Source organism: Poecilia reticulata, linkage group LG8 (assembly GCF_000633615.1).
Source record: "Poecilia reticulata strain Guanapo linkage group LG8, Guppy_female_1.0+MT, whole genome shotgun sequence".
Taxonomy (NCBI): Eukaryota; Metazoa; Chordata; class Actinopteri; order Cyprinodontiformes; family Poeciliidae; genus Poecilia; species Poecilia reticulata.
The window spans coordinates 22,238,371-22,257,859 of record NC_024338.1 but is presented as its reverse complement, the minus strand read 5'-3'; the positions used below and the strand labels follow the sequence as shown (position 1 = coordinate 22,257,859).

The 19,489-nt window shown below is 37.7% G+C and overlaps 1 protein-coding gene across 4 annotated transcripts; it reads right to left on the bottom strand.

Annotated features, from left to right (window-relative positions):
- Positions 1 to 1,275: 1,275 nt before the first annotated feature.
- On the bottom strand, positions 1,276 to 19,183 carry rhot1a (ras homolog family member T1a). Of its 4 annotated transcripts, none has more exons than XM_008416880.2 (20): positions 18,765 to 19,183; positions 15,981 to 16,039; positions 15,757 to 15,838; positions 15,393 to 15,436; positions 15,266 to 15,319; positions 14,809 to 14,861; positions 14,423 to 14,531; positions 13,237 to 13,338; positions 12,449 to 12,547; positions 12,206 to 12,314; positions 12,000 to 12,120; positions 11,491 to 11,575; positions 11,218 to 11,363; positions 10,977 to 11,077; positions 10,626 to 10,756; positions 9,456 to 9,539; positions 9,213 to 9,335; positions 8,935 to 9,137; positions 6,935 to 7,057; positions 1,276 to 2,171 (listed from the first exon to the last, which is right to left on the bottom strand). In XM_008416880.2, exons 1-20 carry the CDS (start codon positions 18,799 to 18,801, stop codon positions 2,054 to 2,056), a joined length of 1,983 nt encoding a protein of 660 aa, XP_008415102.1. In that variant the 5' UTR covers positions 18,802 to 19,183; the 3' UTR covers positions 1,276 to 2,053. The 4 variants fall into 4 exon arrangements, with proteins under 4 accessions (XP_008415102.1, XP_008415103.1, XP_008415105.1 ...); XM_008416881.2 differs by having other exon boundaries at positions 15,393 to 15,433; XM_008416882.2 differs by lacking the exon at positions 1,276 to 2,171 and adding an exon at positions 4,742 to 5,531.
- Between the last annotated feature and the right edge of the window lie 306 nt (positions 19,184 to 19,489).

The window sequence follows — 19,489 nt, the reverse complement described above, 5'->3', positions numbered from 1 at the left end:
GGTATAAGACCTCAGACATGGAGCCTTGTGATGTTAAATGCACTACAGTTGAAAATGAAACTTTAGAGGATTGGTTTCCAAACTTGTAGATATGAAAGCCGAAACTGTCAAGTGTAAAATAATAGTAGACCAAAAAAAAAAAACACAAGTTGTGAGAGTAAAAAAAAAGAAATGTAATTATTATTTTCTTATCTTGTCAACAAAATAAACATAAAACATTTTAAATAACGTTTTCTAAAAACAAGAGAGATCTACTTATCGGAAACAAAAAGGTTTTTGTTTATTCAAATTTCATGCATAAAATGTTTTGGGTGAGCTACGAGATGGACTTGGAATTGAAAACTATTTTCTGTCAGAAACAAAAATGGAGCATGAGTCACTGCTTCCTGAGATACGTTTGCTTTATTTAGCCAGATTTAAAAGGAAAAGGTAATTTTAGCACATTTTCAGCAACAAGGAAGTACAAAGTGGTTTAATAAATGAGGGCACTTCAGTGTGATTTGAGTGACTGTTTCTGGATGGCTGTGCTCCTATATTTAATGACATTTAAGTAAAAGTAAATAAACAGTTTGAAAAAAATCCTTATGTACCTAGAATTATTTTAAGATTTTAATACCTACTGAAAATGTCACAATTTTATGATTTTTTTTTAAATAAAAAGGTCTCAAATGCACATTGGAAACCACTTTCTCAGAGACTACTGTCAAGTCTTGCTGCAGGTGATTTACAGTCAGTGAATGTTTTTCTTTTTCACCTCAATCTGGTGGCAGTCATTATTTCTTCTTCCTGCCACCAGGGGGCGTAGTCACTGCTACTTCAACTTTAAACCAGTGAAGTAGGCTTCTAGTTGATGCCTTTTAACATTTCAGGCCTTTCCTGTTGTTCCTTTTACTTTCTTAGCCAAAGCAATCATTGCATCTCTGAGTTTTTTATTTTTTAGGATTATTTTCTTGACTTTGCAATATTTTTAACAAAAACAAAATTTGAGGTGCTCCATTGCAGACGCATCCAATGCAATAACAGCTTATGAAAAAGTCTGATAAATTCTGCTTAGGGGGTTGAATATTGACTGCAGCTGCCAATCGAAGTACAATTTAGTGCTGAATCTGAGCAAAAGCACTGTTATTATGACTTTATTTACTATTTTAGGTGTTTTTGGATAATTGTTGTACTGCTAAACACCCGAACAATTAAAAACAAATTTTACAGTGGGTGTTGAATTACTCCAAATGCAGCTAAGTGGTTCCACTTATTGACACACAAACACAAAGCTAGAACCGGATATCGAAGTCTTTATTGTAAATGCTGCAGATAAAGATGCAGTGTGCGGTGAACACGTTTCTAGTTTTAGGAAGGTGAGGTCGTCGTAGAGTCGTTTGCTCGTGGTGCAGAAACGGAAAGAAAACGAAGGTCAAAGCTTTATTTGAAAACCAGAAAAATAAAAGCAGTCAGAAACGTTGAGCAATAATACTAAATACAAAAATACATGAGCAATCTGTTTCATGTGGTGCACTCCAAACAACGGGTTAATAAATTAACACACAAATGAAACAAGTGCATGATGATGTCGGTGTTAAATGCTGCTTTGCTCCTGCTGATGCTGCGTTTGGCTTGTGGTTCTCCTCTACAGGTCCTACAGTCTTACATAAATACATAACATACTGCATATACTTTAATACAGATTCAAGTCCCTTTGCAGTGTTTCATTTTGGCTGCCTCACATGTCGAACTAGATGAGAGCCTGAGGATTAAAACGGGACCAGATCATCTGAGATAAATCAGTTTTTAACTAACAGATTAGGCCAAAAGATCACAGAAACAATGCATTTAGAAATAGTGTCTCTTCGCCAACTACATACAGGTAAACCACAATCGTATAAAAGTTTGTTTCTCGCTCGTGCTGCTTGGACAGAAAAGGGGAGAGGTGGGTTCGAGGCCATGAGCCCGTTTGGTTTGTTCAGACAGTCTTTTTTCAAATTTTATTTTAGTCTCTCAGGTAGAAAGGAACAAAAAGGACCAAAGTGGAAAGTAGCCGCCGTCTCGTCCCGCGCCATCACCGGTGTTTTAGAAGCACTCTGTACATGGCGAAGCCCAACACTGCGAACACGGTGGCGCCGAGGCTGGCCCTCAGCCAGAAGGTGGAGTTCTTCAGGTCCGCCTGGGCCATGTGCCTGAGAGAGGACAGACGCGACAGAGGAGGTGAGGGCGGGTCAAAACCCAAACAGGAAGCAGCATGAACCAGGACCAGGTGATGGGCTTTCTCCGAGTTGCCAAATGACAAAGCAAAGCTGAAGGGGCTCCACAGAGAGTAACTTCCTGAATCTGAACCACGGAGGATAAAAATGAGCCTGAAACAGGAACCTGGGCTTTGTTTTGACATTTGGTTTAAAGGTACAGAGTCAAACAACGAGGAGATGCAGGGAGAGAGAAACAGGTGGGTGTCAGAAAAGCAGCAAATCTAACAACAAAACTATTATCTAATTTCTACGGCAGCTCTGGAGGAATCAGAGGGGAGAAATGAGCCGATAAAATAAAAATCAATACACAGTACAGTATTTGCCCTTCCTTAATCTCTGACCTGGACACCTACCAAACTTTGTTTTAAATACACAATGAGCTACACGCTGTTTATGTAAAGCTAGCTACCAGAGAAAAATAACTCAACTAGTATGTTCTCAATATTTTTGTTAATCTATCAAAACCAGAATATGAAAATGTAATTAAAGCATTATAAATACATCTCACAGGTATAACTATAAACAATAACTAATGAGTAATAAAGTGTGTTACATTACTAATTACAGCAGTTGGAATTTGAGTTATTTTGTGGGTCAAAATGATGCTAATTATTTACTGACGGCTGTACCTCCAGTCTAATACCATGTCTGCTTTTAATTCTCTGTTTTTGACACTTGACACCTGATTGATCATATAGAATCACTCTTACAAGCAGAATCAATCAGCATTCAGCATAAGCAGGTTTGGACAGGCTTTGGAAAAACATTACTTAAAAAAAAATCCTTGAAACTTGAGCATTTCTTCAACTCTATTACATAAAATGACATCTTATAATCTCCTGTGTTTCCTCCAGAGCTGTTTAACATTTGCTAACCAAATAAAGACAATGAGCTGCGAACTAAACTGAAAGCAATAAAGGAGCAAAAAGCCAGTTAAAAGCAGAAGAAAAAGAAAACCAAAGCCAGGTTTTCTTCTTTTTAAATATGTCTTTATAGTGAAACGAAACACACCACGACTGATGTTCTTGTAAGCATAAAAAAGAGAAACCAGACTAAAAGCCTTTCAATAGTAACCGTTCTGGCCAGAAACGAGATAAGACCAGCTGCTGACTGTGAGACTCTCCGTCGGTGTGGTTTCTCTCTTTACCTTTGTGGAGAAGCTGGCTGCTGAAGCAGAGGCCTTCATGTAAGCGGGCTCCTCTATGCTGCAGATGACCGTCTAACCTGCAGCACCAGCCTGAAATCCTCCCCTGACAGCAGGAAGCTCAGAGCTACTTCCACCCAGCCCAGCAGCGTTCCCACAAACACAGTCACAGCGCCACACAGCAGGTGAAGCTGGGCGATACCGCAGAATTATACACACTGGGGCTGCAACTATGGATTAGTGATGCATCTGTTACTGTTTTACTATTAGGAATTTAAAACCAGCATTAATATTAAATCCAAGATGGTTTGTTTTAATTTTAACCTGCACGATGCAGAAATATCAATATCAGTGCGTGAAGTTTAACAATCACAAGAACGTTGGAGCAACTTTATTAGGTACACCGATTTGGCTGCCAGTCACAAAGAAGAGACTTGATGGGTTTAGGCGTCTGGATGTGGCAAAGACGACTTTTGTTCATCCACATCAAAACGTGGAAGAACAAAGATTTGAGAGACTAAATGCAAAATCTCAAGTCAGGGGTCAGGAAATGGCTTGTTGGTTTTGGAAGTGATTAGTCAACAGGCCTCAATACTATGTAGTACTCTAGAGGCGATTGGTAGAAACAGCAAATGAATCGTGGATGTGCAGAAGACCAAACTTTAACCCACTATACAATCTTTTCCTGTTAATACGGAGCAAAAAAATTAAGGAATGTTCCAGAAACCTTGTTGCGTCTTTTCCACAGAAAAAATTTGAGACTGCTTTAAGAGCAAAAACTCTCCATTCAGGTGTACCTAATAAAGTGGCCAGTAAGTCGGCATTCGATGATCACCGCGGTAGATTTAGGTGATCCAGATGCTAAAAGTCTCAGGGAGTGGAGGGGAAATCCTAATTATGACCTCTAGTTCATTATCTCTGGTACAGAAGGAAATTTATCAAACATCAGTGAATCTAAAAATGACCACGATTCTTTAAAAAAAATATTTTAAACAATTCATAATTAGACTTTTCGTCCAGTGAATCCCTTTAAACCGTAACACTGATACCCTCATGTTAAAGATTTCACAGCTATGAATATATAGCTATGTATTATATTTAATGAAATGACTGTTAAAATCTAAAGTTAACTGGTTGGTTTCATTTGCAATGACAATTGACAAATGTTATTATTTGTGAAGCACTTTTGTTAAAGGTTCACCACTGAACTCCTTCCAAATTCAAAACAATGGAAGAATCTTAATGCATCCTATAATGCAATCATAGTTATATGATTGCATTAAACTATGATTTAAAGTTGGGATAAAAAAGTAAACAGAACATAAATTTTTTTTTTTTAATGTGTATAAATCTAAAATCTTCAAGCTTTATACCATTAAAGGTTGTTGAATTTGATCAAACCAGTGAATTGGAAGTAGTGGTTCAAAATGTTTTTTCATTAACAGAAAAGTTTCTTTTAAATCATATAAAACAACAGAATAAAAAATAATAATAATGATTTAAAAAACAGCTTCACCCAGCTCCACATCTCTTTAGAGTTCAAACACAAAAAGCTCCACAAACACAGCAAATAAACGCAGTTCACACCAAAAAATAGCCAGCCTGGAAAGTAATACTGTCCCCTGATAAACCTATTATTATAGCCTGAAGATGTTATGATTCTTTCATTTATTATCAGATTCATCTTTTTGACCACTCTGGCTCTCCTGGTGTGAAACCTTATTGAACCCTAAGCATTTCCTGGAGTCGTTCTCGCTCAGCTGGCTGTGATGATCTACAGCTACATGCTGCTTTAATAACCGAGAAGAAGAAAAAGGAATCAAAACAAAAACAGGTTAGCACTAAATGAAACGTGGCGCGGTCCGGTTCCATTTGGGTCAAATTTATCAGATACATTCCCACACCCGACAACTCCCATCACTCTGGTTAACCCAAACTCCCACCAGATTCAAAACACTGAGCTCCTGTTATTAAAGAGACGGAGACAAAACCTCTCACCCACCAGTAGATGGCAGCATTTTGCTAAGCACCAACATGGGTTCAATTTAAAAGCTAGAGAACAAGTAAGCCAGAACGTCAGGTGTTAAAAAAAGGTTAGGAGATGCAAGAGGAAGAGGAAAAGCGGCAGCCAGAAACACGGATATGAACACCTACAGAGAGGAAAGACATTAACAGGCGTGGAGGGGGGGAAAGAAAAACAGGATGAAATTAAAGTGATCGGTGCAGTTTAATCAATCAAAAACATTAAAACACACATTCTGATTACAAAAAGCCTGTTAATCAAATTTATCAGGCCTTAACACACAGTAGACACAGACGCAACCTGGTTACGTCCAATTCAAATTCAAATACAAAGCAGAAATATTATGGCCCGCTGTGTGTTAAGACTTGAGCATTAGGCAAGAAAATAAAGACAAAATGAGACTGAAAACATCAAATCTTATTGGATGAGCAGCTGATTAAAGTTATCCAGAGAAAACAAGTATTTTGAATTTTTGAGTTCAGTGAGAAATTAAACATGCTGAACAAACTGAAGTTTTCAGAGCGAATGAAACACAAACACAGAAGACTGGCTGTGTTTCTCTCATTTTGTACATAAACAAGTCAGAGTTTATAGTCTGTAAATCCACTGCAGGACCTCAGGCATCAATCAGCTCACTGATCTGACACAAGCTAGAAAAGGCTGTAAGAAGCTTTAGTTTGTTTTCTGCATCTTTATAATGCATCAGAAGTGATATTAAATCCACACTAGAGCTTGGTGATAAATTCAAATTGATCAATTAGTCATATTTTAGGTATTTGAACATTTAATTTTTAGTAAATCTGGATTTTTCTTCCCACAAATGCACTTCTTGGAATTCCATAGTTCAGAGTGATGTCAGAACGCCCGGGCCCGGCCATGTCGCTGGACAATCGAGTTTTACAGCTTTTATTTATTTGGACTTTGAATTCAGGTCAACTCTATGATGGAACGCTAGCACCAGGCTGTAAATAAATTTCCATTTGGCTTAAAAATGTGTATTTACTTCTCTCGCTTTAATAAATCAATCCTCATTTTCATAAAAATGCCTCAGAAAACTAAAATGTTTCCCTGTCCGTTTAGCTAGCGCTGCACAGTCATGCAGCATGCAACAAGCCACTTCCACGCAGACACACGGTACCTCCCTGGCTAGCAGCCTGGGCGTTAGCTGGCACAGGCTGGTCACACCGCCATGTGCCAGACTGAGCAGAGAGTGGCTTGACCGGCTGGAGCTGCAGCAGAAACCGAGACATCCAACACCAAATGAACAAGGATGTCTCATTTAAAATGATCCAACACAGACAGGCGCATTGATATGTGCAAGTCTTTTCCTTCAACAACAACCAAAACCATTCCTGTTCTGCATCTAATGAGACTCTTGTAGTTCCTGCAGTGGAAATGCAGAGAAAATCTGACTGCTGCCAAAAACTGAGGGAGAGCAGAGGAGCTACGACTGCCAGCAGCGTTACTGAGTCTGGAGAGGAAGAGCAGGGAGTCTAGGGTAAAACACTACGGCTTCGTCTGTGTATGAACCTGTTGTAAACGACCCTGCGTAGTTGCGCCTTAATGCTGCGCAGCAGCTCCAACTTGAGGAGGTTTTGACACAGGCAATAAGTGCATCTGTTGCAGGAACACATGCAGCGGAGGCGGGCGTGGCTGCGGACAGACACAGAGAGATGTGTGTGTTCACTATGAGAGCAACACAACACACAGCAAACAGCATACAAAAACGATGAAGGCGGGGCAATCAGTTCAACCCTAAGATTTGATCAGTTCATGTCTTTCTTTGTTTGCTACTTTAATTTAAAAAAAAAAATGGTAACGAACACCTAATCAAAGTATGAAGCTGTTAGGAGGACCAGAAAACCAAGGGAAAAAAATTACAAGTCAGTTTTTTTTATACATATTTTCCTAACTGGTTACTCAGATTACACACAAGTTGATAAAACAACAAAAAAAGAAGTGAACTGTGTGGCATGAACCATGAAGTATTAGCCTTTCCTCAAGTCAAGGCTAATCATGATGTTTGTAGTTATGCTGCAGCTAAGCAGTACAATAAAAACACTATTATTGTTATGCTTTGTGTTTTTTTTCTTTTACAGCTTCTGTTAATGTTTTTTGGTGAAGGGTAACGGGGTTTTTTACGTCCAGCGCTTGGTGAAACTGCAGGACACAAAGCTGAAGCACAAAAGGTTAATGGAGCATCTTTACATAAACACTGACAAGAACATAAAACAAAGCTGCGGCTCAACTCTACATGTGAATCATTACAGATTCATTTAACAGAAGTCGTTATGGACAAATTGATGACCAACTAAAGAAAAGTAAAAATCCTCTTAATGGAATGAAACCATCGTAAGCACCCCTGGTAATCTTGACTAACAATACCTTAAAATAAATTAATCTTTTATTTCAGCAGACCAAATTTGCATTAAATGTCTTAAGGGAAAAAATCTGAAATTTAATCTGTGTTAATTCCTTCAGTGAGGCAAAAATGTTTTAAACAGAATCATCAATCATAAATAAATGTTAAATGTTAAAACTAAACCCTTCCTTGCATAAATATTTCACTAATGTATAAAGAAATATGTTTTAAAGATGTAAAAGTACCTAAAACAACAAATCAGGAAAATTTTGATACAAAATTCAAGTCGACCTAAAGCAGGCAAGTTAAATAGTTAAGTTAAATTGTATCCAAAAGATTACAACTAAATTAAAACAAAATTTATGGAAGTGAGAATAAACTTTTAGTTTTTTACACACATTTATCCTTCATTACCATTGAAAGAAAATATAATTTATGCCTTATGAAGATAACTGTCAGACATTTATCACTTTGATCACAATAAATTCATGTATTAGGCAAAATTTTAAATAATGTGAAAACAATTCTCTACAAAAACTTGCTGGTTGTAAAACAAAAACTTAAAATGCACGACTAAATCCTGCTTATTGAGAAGTGAAGCATGAGGAGAGTCAGACTGCAGAGGATCAACAAAACAAACAAGCTGGTTTTCCTGATAACCTCATGTTTAGAGCAGATCCCCCCCAACATCACAAAGCCTCAGTTTACCCAGAAGCCCATCTGCCATGACTTTTATTTAAACTGATAAATTGCTACTCGCACTCAGCCGATTGTGTGATTTCAGTATTTAAAGAATGGGGCTACAATCAGATTAAACATGCACATCCCTTTAAGTGCTTCATAATCCAATCTAATCTGATCAAAGAGCTTTGAGTTTGTAAGACACCGATCAGGTTTAGAGAGACTTCCATGACTGAATGAAACTATTCAGCTCTGGTTTATTAGAGACAAACAGTTAGCGATACTTTCCTGGGATGTACGGTGGAAAAGTGGAAACTTGATTTCAGAGACTGAGACCAAACTTGAACAACTTCAGGTGAATCACATCATGTAGAAGTTACGTAATAAAATAGATGGTATTTAATCTCTTATGGTCAGATATTCTTCCAGAAAGAAGCAAGGCAGGTTAGATGAGGAGTAAAAGCTTTGGTTGTGTTTTGATACTCACGGGTGCATGGCCATGGTGGTGAGTCTGGTGTAGAGGTCCTTACTGGGCGCCTCGGTCGTGTTGCACGTGAACGGCTGCGGCGGGTGGAGCTTGTGCTTGCGGCAGAAGTCGAGCGGCGACTGGCCGTACTGCTGCCGAACCTCGTGCAGGTCGGACTTGGCAGCGACCACGACGCAGGGCGTCTTGCTGTCTAAGAAGCAGTCCTGCAGGAAGAAATAGTTAAATGTTTCTTGTATACTGATACAGAAAGTTATCAACCAAACCATCTGGAGCCGCACCTTGTAGACTTTAGCACAGTACTCAAAAGAACGAGGGTCATTCATGTCGTAGACCAGGCAGACCACGTCGCAGGTCAGGTCGGGCTCGGACAGGATGTCGAAATCTGGCATCACCTCGTGGAGCTGGCGGAGAGCGGAAAAGAGACGGAGGGATTAGCTGTCAGCCCCGAACTGAAGCTGTAATACAGAGCGATTATTCAGCTGCAATCCAGAGAGCTTCTGCTCAGAATGAAAGGTTCTTACCAGCAGGTACTTCTCCTGACCGTAAACGTAGGTCGTGCTGATGGCATAGTAGGACTTGTGGTCTTCTCTGATCCGCATCTGTCTCTGTGGTGGACAATGAAGTCAATAATATCCATTTAAGGGACATTTTTGCTTTGAGTTAAAATAAGTTAAATTTGAACTATTTATTGACAGAAGTGGATGTGAGCAAGTTTAAGATGGAAGTTTTTTTTTTGTTGTCATTTTAGCCATTTTGTAAATCTTTGTCTCGCCTGAATGTCATGTTCTCTTGTCTTTACCATTTTGAAGAATGGATTAACAATAAGCATGTTGGGTATTGCTAGTAGAGTGCAATAAATCATTTCCACACAGGTTTCAGCAAGTGCTGCATTTAGATTTCACAACAAGTGAAAGTTTTCCACAAAATATTAAAGCAGAAAATAATTTCAGATCTTTAAATTTCACATTATAGATGCCGACAAGCACTTTAACACTAGCTGATCCATTTATTGTCATGTTTTTTATTTTTCATTAAAAATTTTTTTTTCAAATTATATACTTTTCCTGTCTTTAGACAATTCAGACTGTCTAAAATAATATTACTTCTCCTACTTTCAACTGCTTGATTAATGTTTTATTATCTAAAGGTTCCACCAATCATGAAACAAAACTCAACAAAATTCTGAAATTGGCTTTATTTTTTCGGAGTGAGGTATGGGGCTGTTTAACATCTTATTTGACATCTGGATTAAAATAAATTAGCTTTGTTATAAATCTGCAAGTGTTAATACGGACAAGCTAATCCTACACTAAATGTATGTTCTTCAAAATTTGTCAATCGTTAAAAAAAAATGTTGTGAAAATGTATTGTTTGGTTTTTGAATTAGTGTTTTGCAGTTCGTAAGTCAAAATACTAATGAATGAAATTACATTTGATGTGAAAATCAAATTATGTAGCAAATCATAGATAATTTGTATATAAATCAACAAAATCTACTAAGATAATTAGTTATTAGTTTTTTTCTATAAACCAAACATTTCCTCACTCAATTTTATTTTCTCAATTATTTACATTGATTGTAATTTGAAACATTCTACAAATATACATATTTATCGGTAAATTGTGTGATACATCTGAAATAAATAATATGGGATGTATTTTCTGAAATGTTTTCAGTCGCTCTGACTGACCTGCAGGTTTCTGCCGAGGAAAGCTTGCAGGAAGCCACTTTTCCCGCTGCCGCGCGCCCCCAACACGTTGCACCGGAAGACGCTTCGCTGCGTTTGTTTCTTCTGCAGATCGATGCGCTTGTTACGCGTCACTAAGGAAGAAATTGACACAAAAAATAAGAGCAACAAATAAGTAAATATAATAATTATTCCGTTGCATATGTTTAACAACTTTTAGACGCTTTTACAGAAACAAAACCATTTAGATTCAAATGATAACATGCATTGTTTTGTTAAAATCCCTGCTTATTTGCTGTTCAACTGCAGCTTACCTAAAAACCATTTAACATTAAACACAATCTGATCCATTACCAGTAATAGCAGCGGCTTGGGACTCCTGTTCACAGATGATGGAGTAGCCGAGGTAACCTAAATACTCCAAACTCCTCTGGACGTCCAGATATGTTGTTAACCTGCCAGCAAAAACAAGGAGGAATCAGGACTTGGATGCTCTGAAACTCTGGTGTCTGACCTTGTGTTGAAGGTATTTGGGTTAATCAAAGTTGGTGGGACAGAGGCGCCTGTATGCGTGTATTAATAGAAAGCCACTCACGTCCACTGGGAGAGGTATCCCTGGTATGTGATCCATCCCTCATCGTTAGTGCACACCGTGTTGTTGACATCTGGACCCCAGGGCATGTAAGGAAACACGTTGAACAGGTCTTTCACTTCCTCTGGGGAAAGCGCACAGTCTCTGTCCTGCATTGAACCAATCAGGTAAAACTTTTGGTTTTGGCAGAAAAACTGCTGCATTAAAATTAGGAGTGCATTTTCAACTAAATAGGCACAAACTAACCAAACTGCTCTGTTGTGCATGACCACTCACTTTGTCGTGTTTGTCAAAGACACTCTGCAGAAAGAGGTAAGCGTTGTGGTTTAGCTCAGTGGTGCAGTCTGGAGGGACTTTTATCCTGAAATAGAGGCACAAACATGAGTTCAGCAGCTGACCTGAAGAGTTTCCAACAGCAGCGTCTAAACAGAGATGGACTCTGGGTCAGTTTGTGTTATATAAGGCAACACCAGCAACCACACAGGACCGGGAAATATATGACCACTGGCAGGTTTTCATGGCCATGAGGTAATATCAAAACCTTTTAAGAGTCAGACTGAATCATGGAGGTGTTTATTTTTATTGCACTCTTAAATACAGAAAAGTGAATTACTGTTTTCAATAAGAGTCGCAGTGAATAAACTGGCCTGTTTTGCCTCTATCTGGATGTTTTCTATCAAAACCTAATTGGGAGACGAAACTAAACATATTTAATTCTGGCATGTTGCATTGTAAGTTTTTAATTTTTACTTTTAAACAGAACTGTGTCGTGAGTAAATGCTTACAGAGGGAACAGATATTCCTGCGTGAGCTCCAGGTCGTCGTCGTATCCAAACCTCCTCAGCACAGTCCACGTGGTTTCGTGTCGACCTCGCTGGATGAACAGAGTGTGCAGGAAGAGGAAGCCTGAAACGACCAGCCAATGAGAGGATGAGATCCAGTCAAAACCTGACAGAGAGGCAAAGGAAACCAAAGAGACACAAAGTCTGACCTTTGAGGGTGAGTCCGTCATCTCTGACTCCGTCAGCCATGTTCCTCCTCACCACGTTCTTCACGTCTTCTAAGGCTTGAGGTGCCAGAGGCGTATTGAAACAGGTTCTCTGTAAACGTAAGCAACAACACATTGAGAAATTTTTCCCAGATATGTTCATGCCTAAATATGCCTCTTTAAATAAGCTTATATTAATTTCTGTAGCAACAGATCTGACAATCAAACGCATAATTAAGGAATTACCTGGAAGAAGTTGAGTTCGTTGTCGTTCAGGACCCCATCGTTGTCCAGGTCGGAGATTTTAAATATCCGAGTTAGAGCCTTAATGCACGAAGGTTTCAACTGCAACACACAGGAAGGGTCGAAATTTATGAGGATATAAAATAATCAGATCTGTTGAAGGCGACCTCAGAGTGGAAAAGTACTCTTCAGTTCACTCTCCTCATTTTTATATGCAGGATTGAGCTTGAATCTATTAAAAAGAAATCAGAATAATCTAAAACTGGCATCAACTGGTCAGACCTTCAGCATCAAAATGCTAAAAGCAGCATTTCTAAAATAAACTCGATGTTACGATGACTTCCTAATTCCTAGATGATTATTCTTTTCTCTGAGCTGATTTTTTGCAGCAAACAGGAACTATTTCCTTTTCCAACAGGTTTATTAAAGTTCAAATCTCTCACATCATTTTAGACAAATACTTGAGAAATCACCTTTATTTCTAGCCACTCATGCATTTCAGAAATATCAAAAAACAGAGGATGGTTGGCTGGGTAACAACTGATCTCAAATAATTTCCACTTTTATAAATGTGAGCTACCTAAGCTAACATTTAGCTACGCCACAGCAGGAAGTGCGCCAGAGTTACTGATAGTGATCACACAGATGCAACAAGTTTGGCCTGTCAAAATGCCTGCAGGGAAAACAGCCCAGAAATACCTGAGCTGCACCACACACCAAACACCTACCAGTATAAATGTTTCTGCTGCATTTTAAAGTTCAAAATGTGTTCTGCTTCTAACAAACCTCACCTCCTTCTCTTCTGGGCAGTACAGAGGTCCGGTCGGGTGAAGAACAGCCTTCTGGGCGTAGTAGAAAAGCTCAGAGATGTTCTTCAGATTCTTGGCAGAACACTGTGGGGAAAAAAAGTTCAAATTAAGTCTTGGACAAAAAAAAAAATGTCCTGAAATGTAAAACTAGTAATCCGTACAAACAAAAGGTTTAGGAGATTCAATGATGGAGATAAATACATATGCAAAATACTAATGCATTATTCTCATAAGGATACATTTCCTCATACGTATCGACTTACTCTGCACACAAAGGGACTTCTTTCTCCAAAGTCGATACTTCCTGTTGGCTTTATTACAGCTACACAAATCTCTTTCAAATTTAGGTTTTCACTTTTTATTTAGAACATCTCAGAATGTTTCAAACTACAATTGTTTTTGCAAACCCTCAAGAAAATCTAGCAAACGGAACCTGAATTTTTATTTTTTATTTTAACTAATTGTTACGGTTTCAAAAATCACATATTGTTTCAACGGGTTAAAGCCTTTGATGCTGGAGAACGAGTCAGAGATACGGGAGTTTTCTGTGATGATCATACATTATCCCAGAGCAGCTTCATGTTATCCAGTTTTATTGTATAAATACTGTAAACTCTGCTACTTTTACTCAGAGTTATCAACCCACCAGCATCTCACACCTATGCCAATAAGTTGGACAAACCGAACCAGATCTCCATGTTGTGTATCGTAACCCTTGACCTCTCTGAGGTCGCAGTAAAACTCTGCTTCACACTATTTAGTGCGGTAGCTGTGACAGTCTAAATCTGTGCCAACAGTGTATGTGCCGTCTCTCACGTACTCCTTGCTGAGCTCCTCTAACCTTGTAACCTATCTGTCTGAACAGGAAAAAACTGCGCTGGGATGTGTGGCATGGTAGAAATCTGAATAAAAGCAGCAATGCAGASAGATGCCAGCCAAGCCTCTAACTCAGCCACGTCAGGGGGTCTGAGCGAGGGACTGGGTAACATAAACCCATTAATGACTCAGCCAGAATGTAAACGGAGTCGGGGTCTGACTTCTGTTCTCAGCAGGTCCTTCACCATTTCATAGGTTCATCGCTCTACTGTAATTAAGCCCGATTCTGTAGCCTACTTACATCACATTCATCATCTTGTGTGAAGAATAAGAGGCTGAATCAGTGTTTTACCTCCACACAGGTCTCAATGTCCTGGTACTGATTCATGATGGGCAGGATGGTCTCCATGCTGCTGTGCTCCACCAGGTCTGACTTGTTCCCCACGAGAATCAGTGGTACCCTGAAATACAGACAGTTATTGTTACAGAAATAATGAAGCTGATCAACATAAAACCAATCAGCATCAACAACAATTGTTTTAATCTATAAAACTGTCTGTAAAGACAAAACTCTTTGCTAGTATCACTTTAATAAAGTTTCTTTTTTTTAAATCAAGATATATCTCATAAACCACAAAAAATAAACATTTTAAAATGTGTTTTGTAATTCAAATGAACTGAAAAAGTACATGAAGAATTAACTATGAAACAAGGATTGCTACTGTAGCCTTTACTCACCTGCTGTCTTTATCTGTACGGTCGCTTATAAGAGGAATCCAGTGGCTTGTCACCTGTAGGAGGAAAACACTAGATTCTGCTAATGATCTGAACCAGATTTGATCAAGAAAACATTTTTTTACTGCAGTTCCAAAGACAAATTACCAAAGCTTTTAAACCTTTTCAGCTAATATTGAGATCTCAGTACAAAGCCTGACTCTTAATTTTTTTTACAAATATTTCTACAGTCATCAGAGTTAAAGTGTAGAAGCTGCAAACTGAGAATGTAAACAACACAGAAAAATCTTTTTTTTTAATATCCAGATCTGTAAAGTATTAAAATCAGAATAAAAATGTGTTTTTTCCAGACAGAGCAGGAAGTATGCCTTCATCAGGTCTGATATTTAGGGCATTAAATTCAGTTTTTAACCACACTGTAGTTGTAACTGTGCTTATTGTGGAGGGAAATTATTTTCACCTTTTCGATGGACTTCTTGTTGTTAACTGAATAAACTATGCAGATCACGTTGGCCTGCAAAGAGAAACAGAACCATCAGCTTGAGACGCATGAGATAAACCAACAATGAGAATCAAATCAAACCTACCTTGGAGATTTCTTGATAGAGCTGCTCATCAGTTTGCTCTGCTTCTAAATATAACAAAAAATACATTAATCAGTGACATTTTTTTCCATACCTCCTGAATTTTAATATTTTCTGTCGGGTGCTTTATTTGGAGAAACTCTTAGAATATCAAGAATCTAAATAACGTTGGTGTATAAATAGGTAACTTAAGCTTGAGTCTTTTATTATAAGTAACAAATTCCGGCCTGGTAGACATATACTAAAATAAATTCAAAGTATGAACAAGCGCAGAAAGGTTAGAGGGGTTTAACACTGACAGGTTTGTTAATTGTGATGTTTCTACGGTTTTTCTCAGAGATTCGTTTGCGTGTAAAGACAGAGTTACCAGAATAGTCCACGATGTGTGTGGGTACCCGCTCTGGGGTCACATCAGCTGGGATGGTGATCTCTTCAGCTCTGAGAGGAACCTGACAGACAGACCACCGTTATAATCCAGGCTGGCGTCATTTTTTCACTTCAACAAGTGTATAAAACACAAATTTATGTGCAATAAACAGTCAGTTAAAATCTGACATATTGCACACCATCAGGGTGTACGTTGATACGTACCTCATCGGGAAACTCCTCACTAACCAGAGACATGATCAGCGACGTCTTCCCCACCTTGGCTGCAGGACAACAGGAAAACAATGAAGCCGTTAAGAGCACTCTGACATTTATACTGGCATGATGGGTACAGCAACAGGAAATAGAGTTTTAATACATTAAGGGAAATACTGTCTGCATCATTAACTATTGAAAGAGTTGCAAGTCTTCTCAAAGGATTGCAATAAAAAGCTTAATAACTCTGCACTCAACAAAAGGTCCCAAAACATTACCGTCTGACCCGACATGTAAATCTCTGGAGAAACATCAAAGATCATTGAGCAAATATGACTGGCTGTATTTCAAATAACTCCTTAAACCGCAACAAATGTGAGCTTTTTTTTTTACATTTTAAAAAAATCAAATTTTTTTGAAAATATGTGATTTTCAAAAATACGACAGTATCTCAGTGACAGTAAAATATTTAGTGACATTGGTTGTTTTATGAAACTGAAAACATTTAGGAGGGTACTTAGAGGCTTTGCTAAAGCTTTTCTTTCTTTGACAAAGCAACATTTTCAATAAAATCATATTGAGATGAAAACAATTAATTCTATATTTTTCCAAAAACAGAGAAATTACTCATCATCCCGGCTCTTCCTATAAAAGAGGTCTGAAAACATTAACTCTGTTCAGGTAAGAATTTATTTATCACAGTCATGCCTACATTGCAATATTCCCAAAACATTTATTTCCCCCAAATAATTATGCAGCCTTAAAATTAGTTATAATTACAACAAAGGCATAACATATGCAAAAAAATACATATCAATTAAAATATATATTTTCCACTGACTGATATTAATGAAAAAAAATATTTCTAATCTCTGCACATTTTCTTATCTCCTGTTTTAACAATTTACAATGCTAAGACTAAGAACATATACAAAACCACATTCATCTACAAGAATATGCTTGCAATACAGTTAAATCAACAAAGTAAGTGAAAAGTTGCAAATAGCTTTAAAAAATGATCTGTACGATCATATTTTACAACCATCTACCTCTCAGACAGCTGAGTGACTCCACTTCAGGTGTCACGTAGCGTTTGGCTGCCCTGCTCTCAGTAACAGTCCTACTGGAGCGATGAAATATAAATAGTTCTGACAACGTGTCAGGAGAACAAACAAACCAGGTGAAGGAAAGTTTAGTAGGACGTGATTCAATACCTGCAAAGTTTGGGTGGGAAAAGTTGGGATTCTGATATTAAGATGTTATTTACCCAGAATAACTTACACCAACTAGAGCATAGTTTGTCAAACTAAAGGAAATGTGAGGAATATTTTTGTAAACTGAATATATACATAACTAATCCACAATAAAAATGTTAATATCTTCAAGTTATGGGTTTTAGTTAAAGCCTAACAAGTAATATGACAACTACATTTGTAGTAAATATATTTTACTCATGGCTTTTTAAGATAATCCAAAAAAAAAAAAAAATTAAACAAATATGCAGCTAATTTATGTGCCAATCAGATATTATTTCCTTCCAAGAAGTAAATGAAATAATAACATTGAGTCTAAAATAGAAATCTGATCATTTTGTTTGGTCAAACATTGAATAATCTTGATATTTATTTCACATCCATCAAATGCATCAAACAAACAGCTTCCACTATACTGATCTACAGCAGCATTGACCAACAGCATCTACTTTAATGCACTTATTTCAGTTCAATAAAAATTAGGTAAAGTTTGGGGCTATTCATTCATTCTGATGCACAAATCTTTTCTTGATCTAAAATCGGCTGTAATCAGCAGGTCAGACCTCAAAGGAAACCTTAATTCAGAATCAGGAAGAAAATGTTTTATTGGTGCATCTTTGTAACGGAAATGTCTCCAGAACTGCTGAGCATTTACTATGAAATAGCTGTAGCTGAAAATGCGCATTAGATTTTTTTTAAACAACCAAAATAGTCTTTCCTCATATTTTCAAGCACCTGTAAACCAAAAAGAAACTGACTTGATACCTGTGTAATGTCCCGTTTCCATAAAAAAAAGGAAATAAATCAAAATTTCAATATTTTGTTTACACTAAGAACTATAACAAGACAAATGCCTTTTTGTTTCAAGGCAGAACATTTTCTGTGGCTGTTTTTAATGGTGAGATTACCGTAATACTATGAATGAATAAAATGACAGTTACAAGTTAAATAATATTTATTTTAATAATTAAAAAAGCTAAAAATTCAAGATTTGCATGGTGGATGGCTGCTATATATAAAATGGAAATTGGGGCATTTATTAGAGATTTTTTTAAATTATGGGACACAAAACCATAATTCTGCTCTTTGAAATGCTTCTCAGCTAATATTACCGTAATTTTTAAATACAGAAGTGATTCTTCAAATAGAATTATTGTTACATTAGAAAATGTTGCCAACATGTTTTGACTAAAAGACAGACGAAATATTTCAACAAAATGGTTTAAATATTTGTGTTTATTTGTATAAGCCTCAAAAGAGCCAGGAATCTGGGTAAAATGGTGAAAATGAATGCAAATTCAACTAATGGTGACTACAGAAGAGTCCGTTTCTAAATTTACAGTCACAAATAAACAATTAAGACTAGTAACCTCACCTAAAAGAGAAAAATAGTCAATAATTCCTTCATACATTATATGCTCGCATGTTATTAAAAGAATCAATGCTAAACGGTTGGATTTCAGAGCCTCTCTCTGTTAGCAGTAACCTCTAGCTCATTTTATCAGTCTGCCATATTTACCGACTACATCCCTCTACTTACGTTCTCCAACAAGGAGTATCCTCACGTCCTTCCTCATGACTCAGCTCGCTTCCCTCAGCAGAAATGACTCCTTAATGTTTCATTGAGTCTTCGGAGAGCCTTCCTCCTTCTTCTCCTGCCTCCTCCTCCTCCAGCCGCAGCGGTTTCCTAACGTCGGGCCCTCCCGCTGTCAAACACCCGCCGCCTTTGTAGGACAAAACGGACGGACACTTCCCAAAGCTCTTCTGCGGTTGCTCCACACTTTGCGTCAAGTCGCGGGTTAACAGTCGAGCAAAAACACGATTTAAAAGCGTTTCTGTGTCTTGTTTGTGTGTATTTTTATCTTAATTGCGCTCATTTCGGCGCCAGTGGATCAGTTCGCAGTGGACGTTTCAGGAGCATGCCCGACCTCCAACACCGGGTTGCTACAGTGAGCCATGTGGGACAAAACTCTCAAAGCCCAAATATAACTAGTAGTTATGCTGCCCTCTGGCGTCAAAATACGGAAATGCACGCGGGTTACTTCAACATTATCCAGCAAACAGTTACGTATTTCTACAGTGGTAGTAAGGCACTCACCACAGGGGGGCGCCTAAACACACTAAACAAGCTGCAGAAACCTGGTTCTGTATCAAATGATAGCCGTACAGCATGAATCAAAAATATAATTTACACAAAAGGGTTTAAAAAAGAGAAACGTATTTATAAACACAAATATATACAATTTATATTTTTCACAAATTATC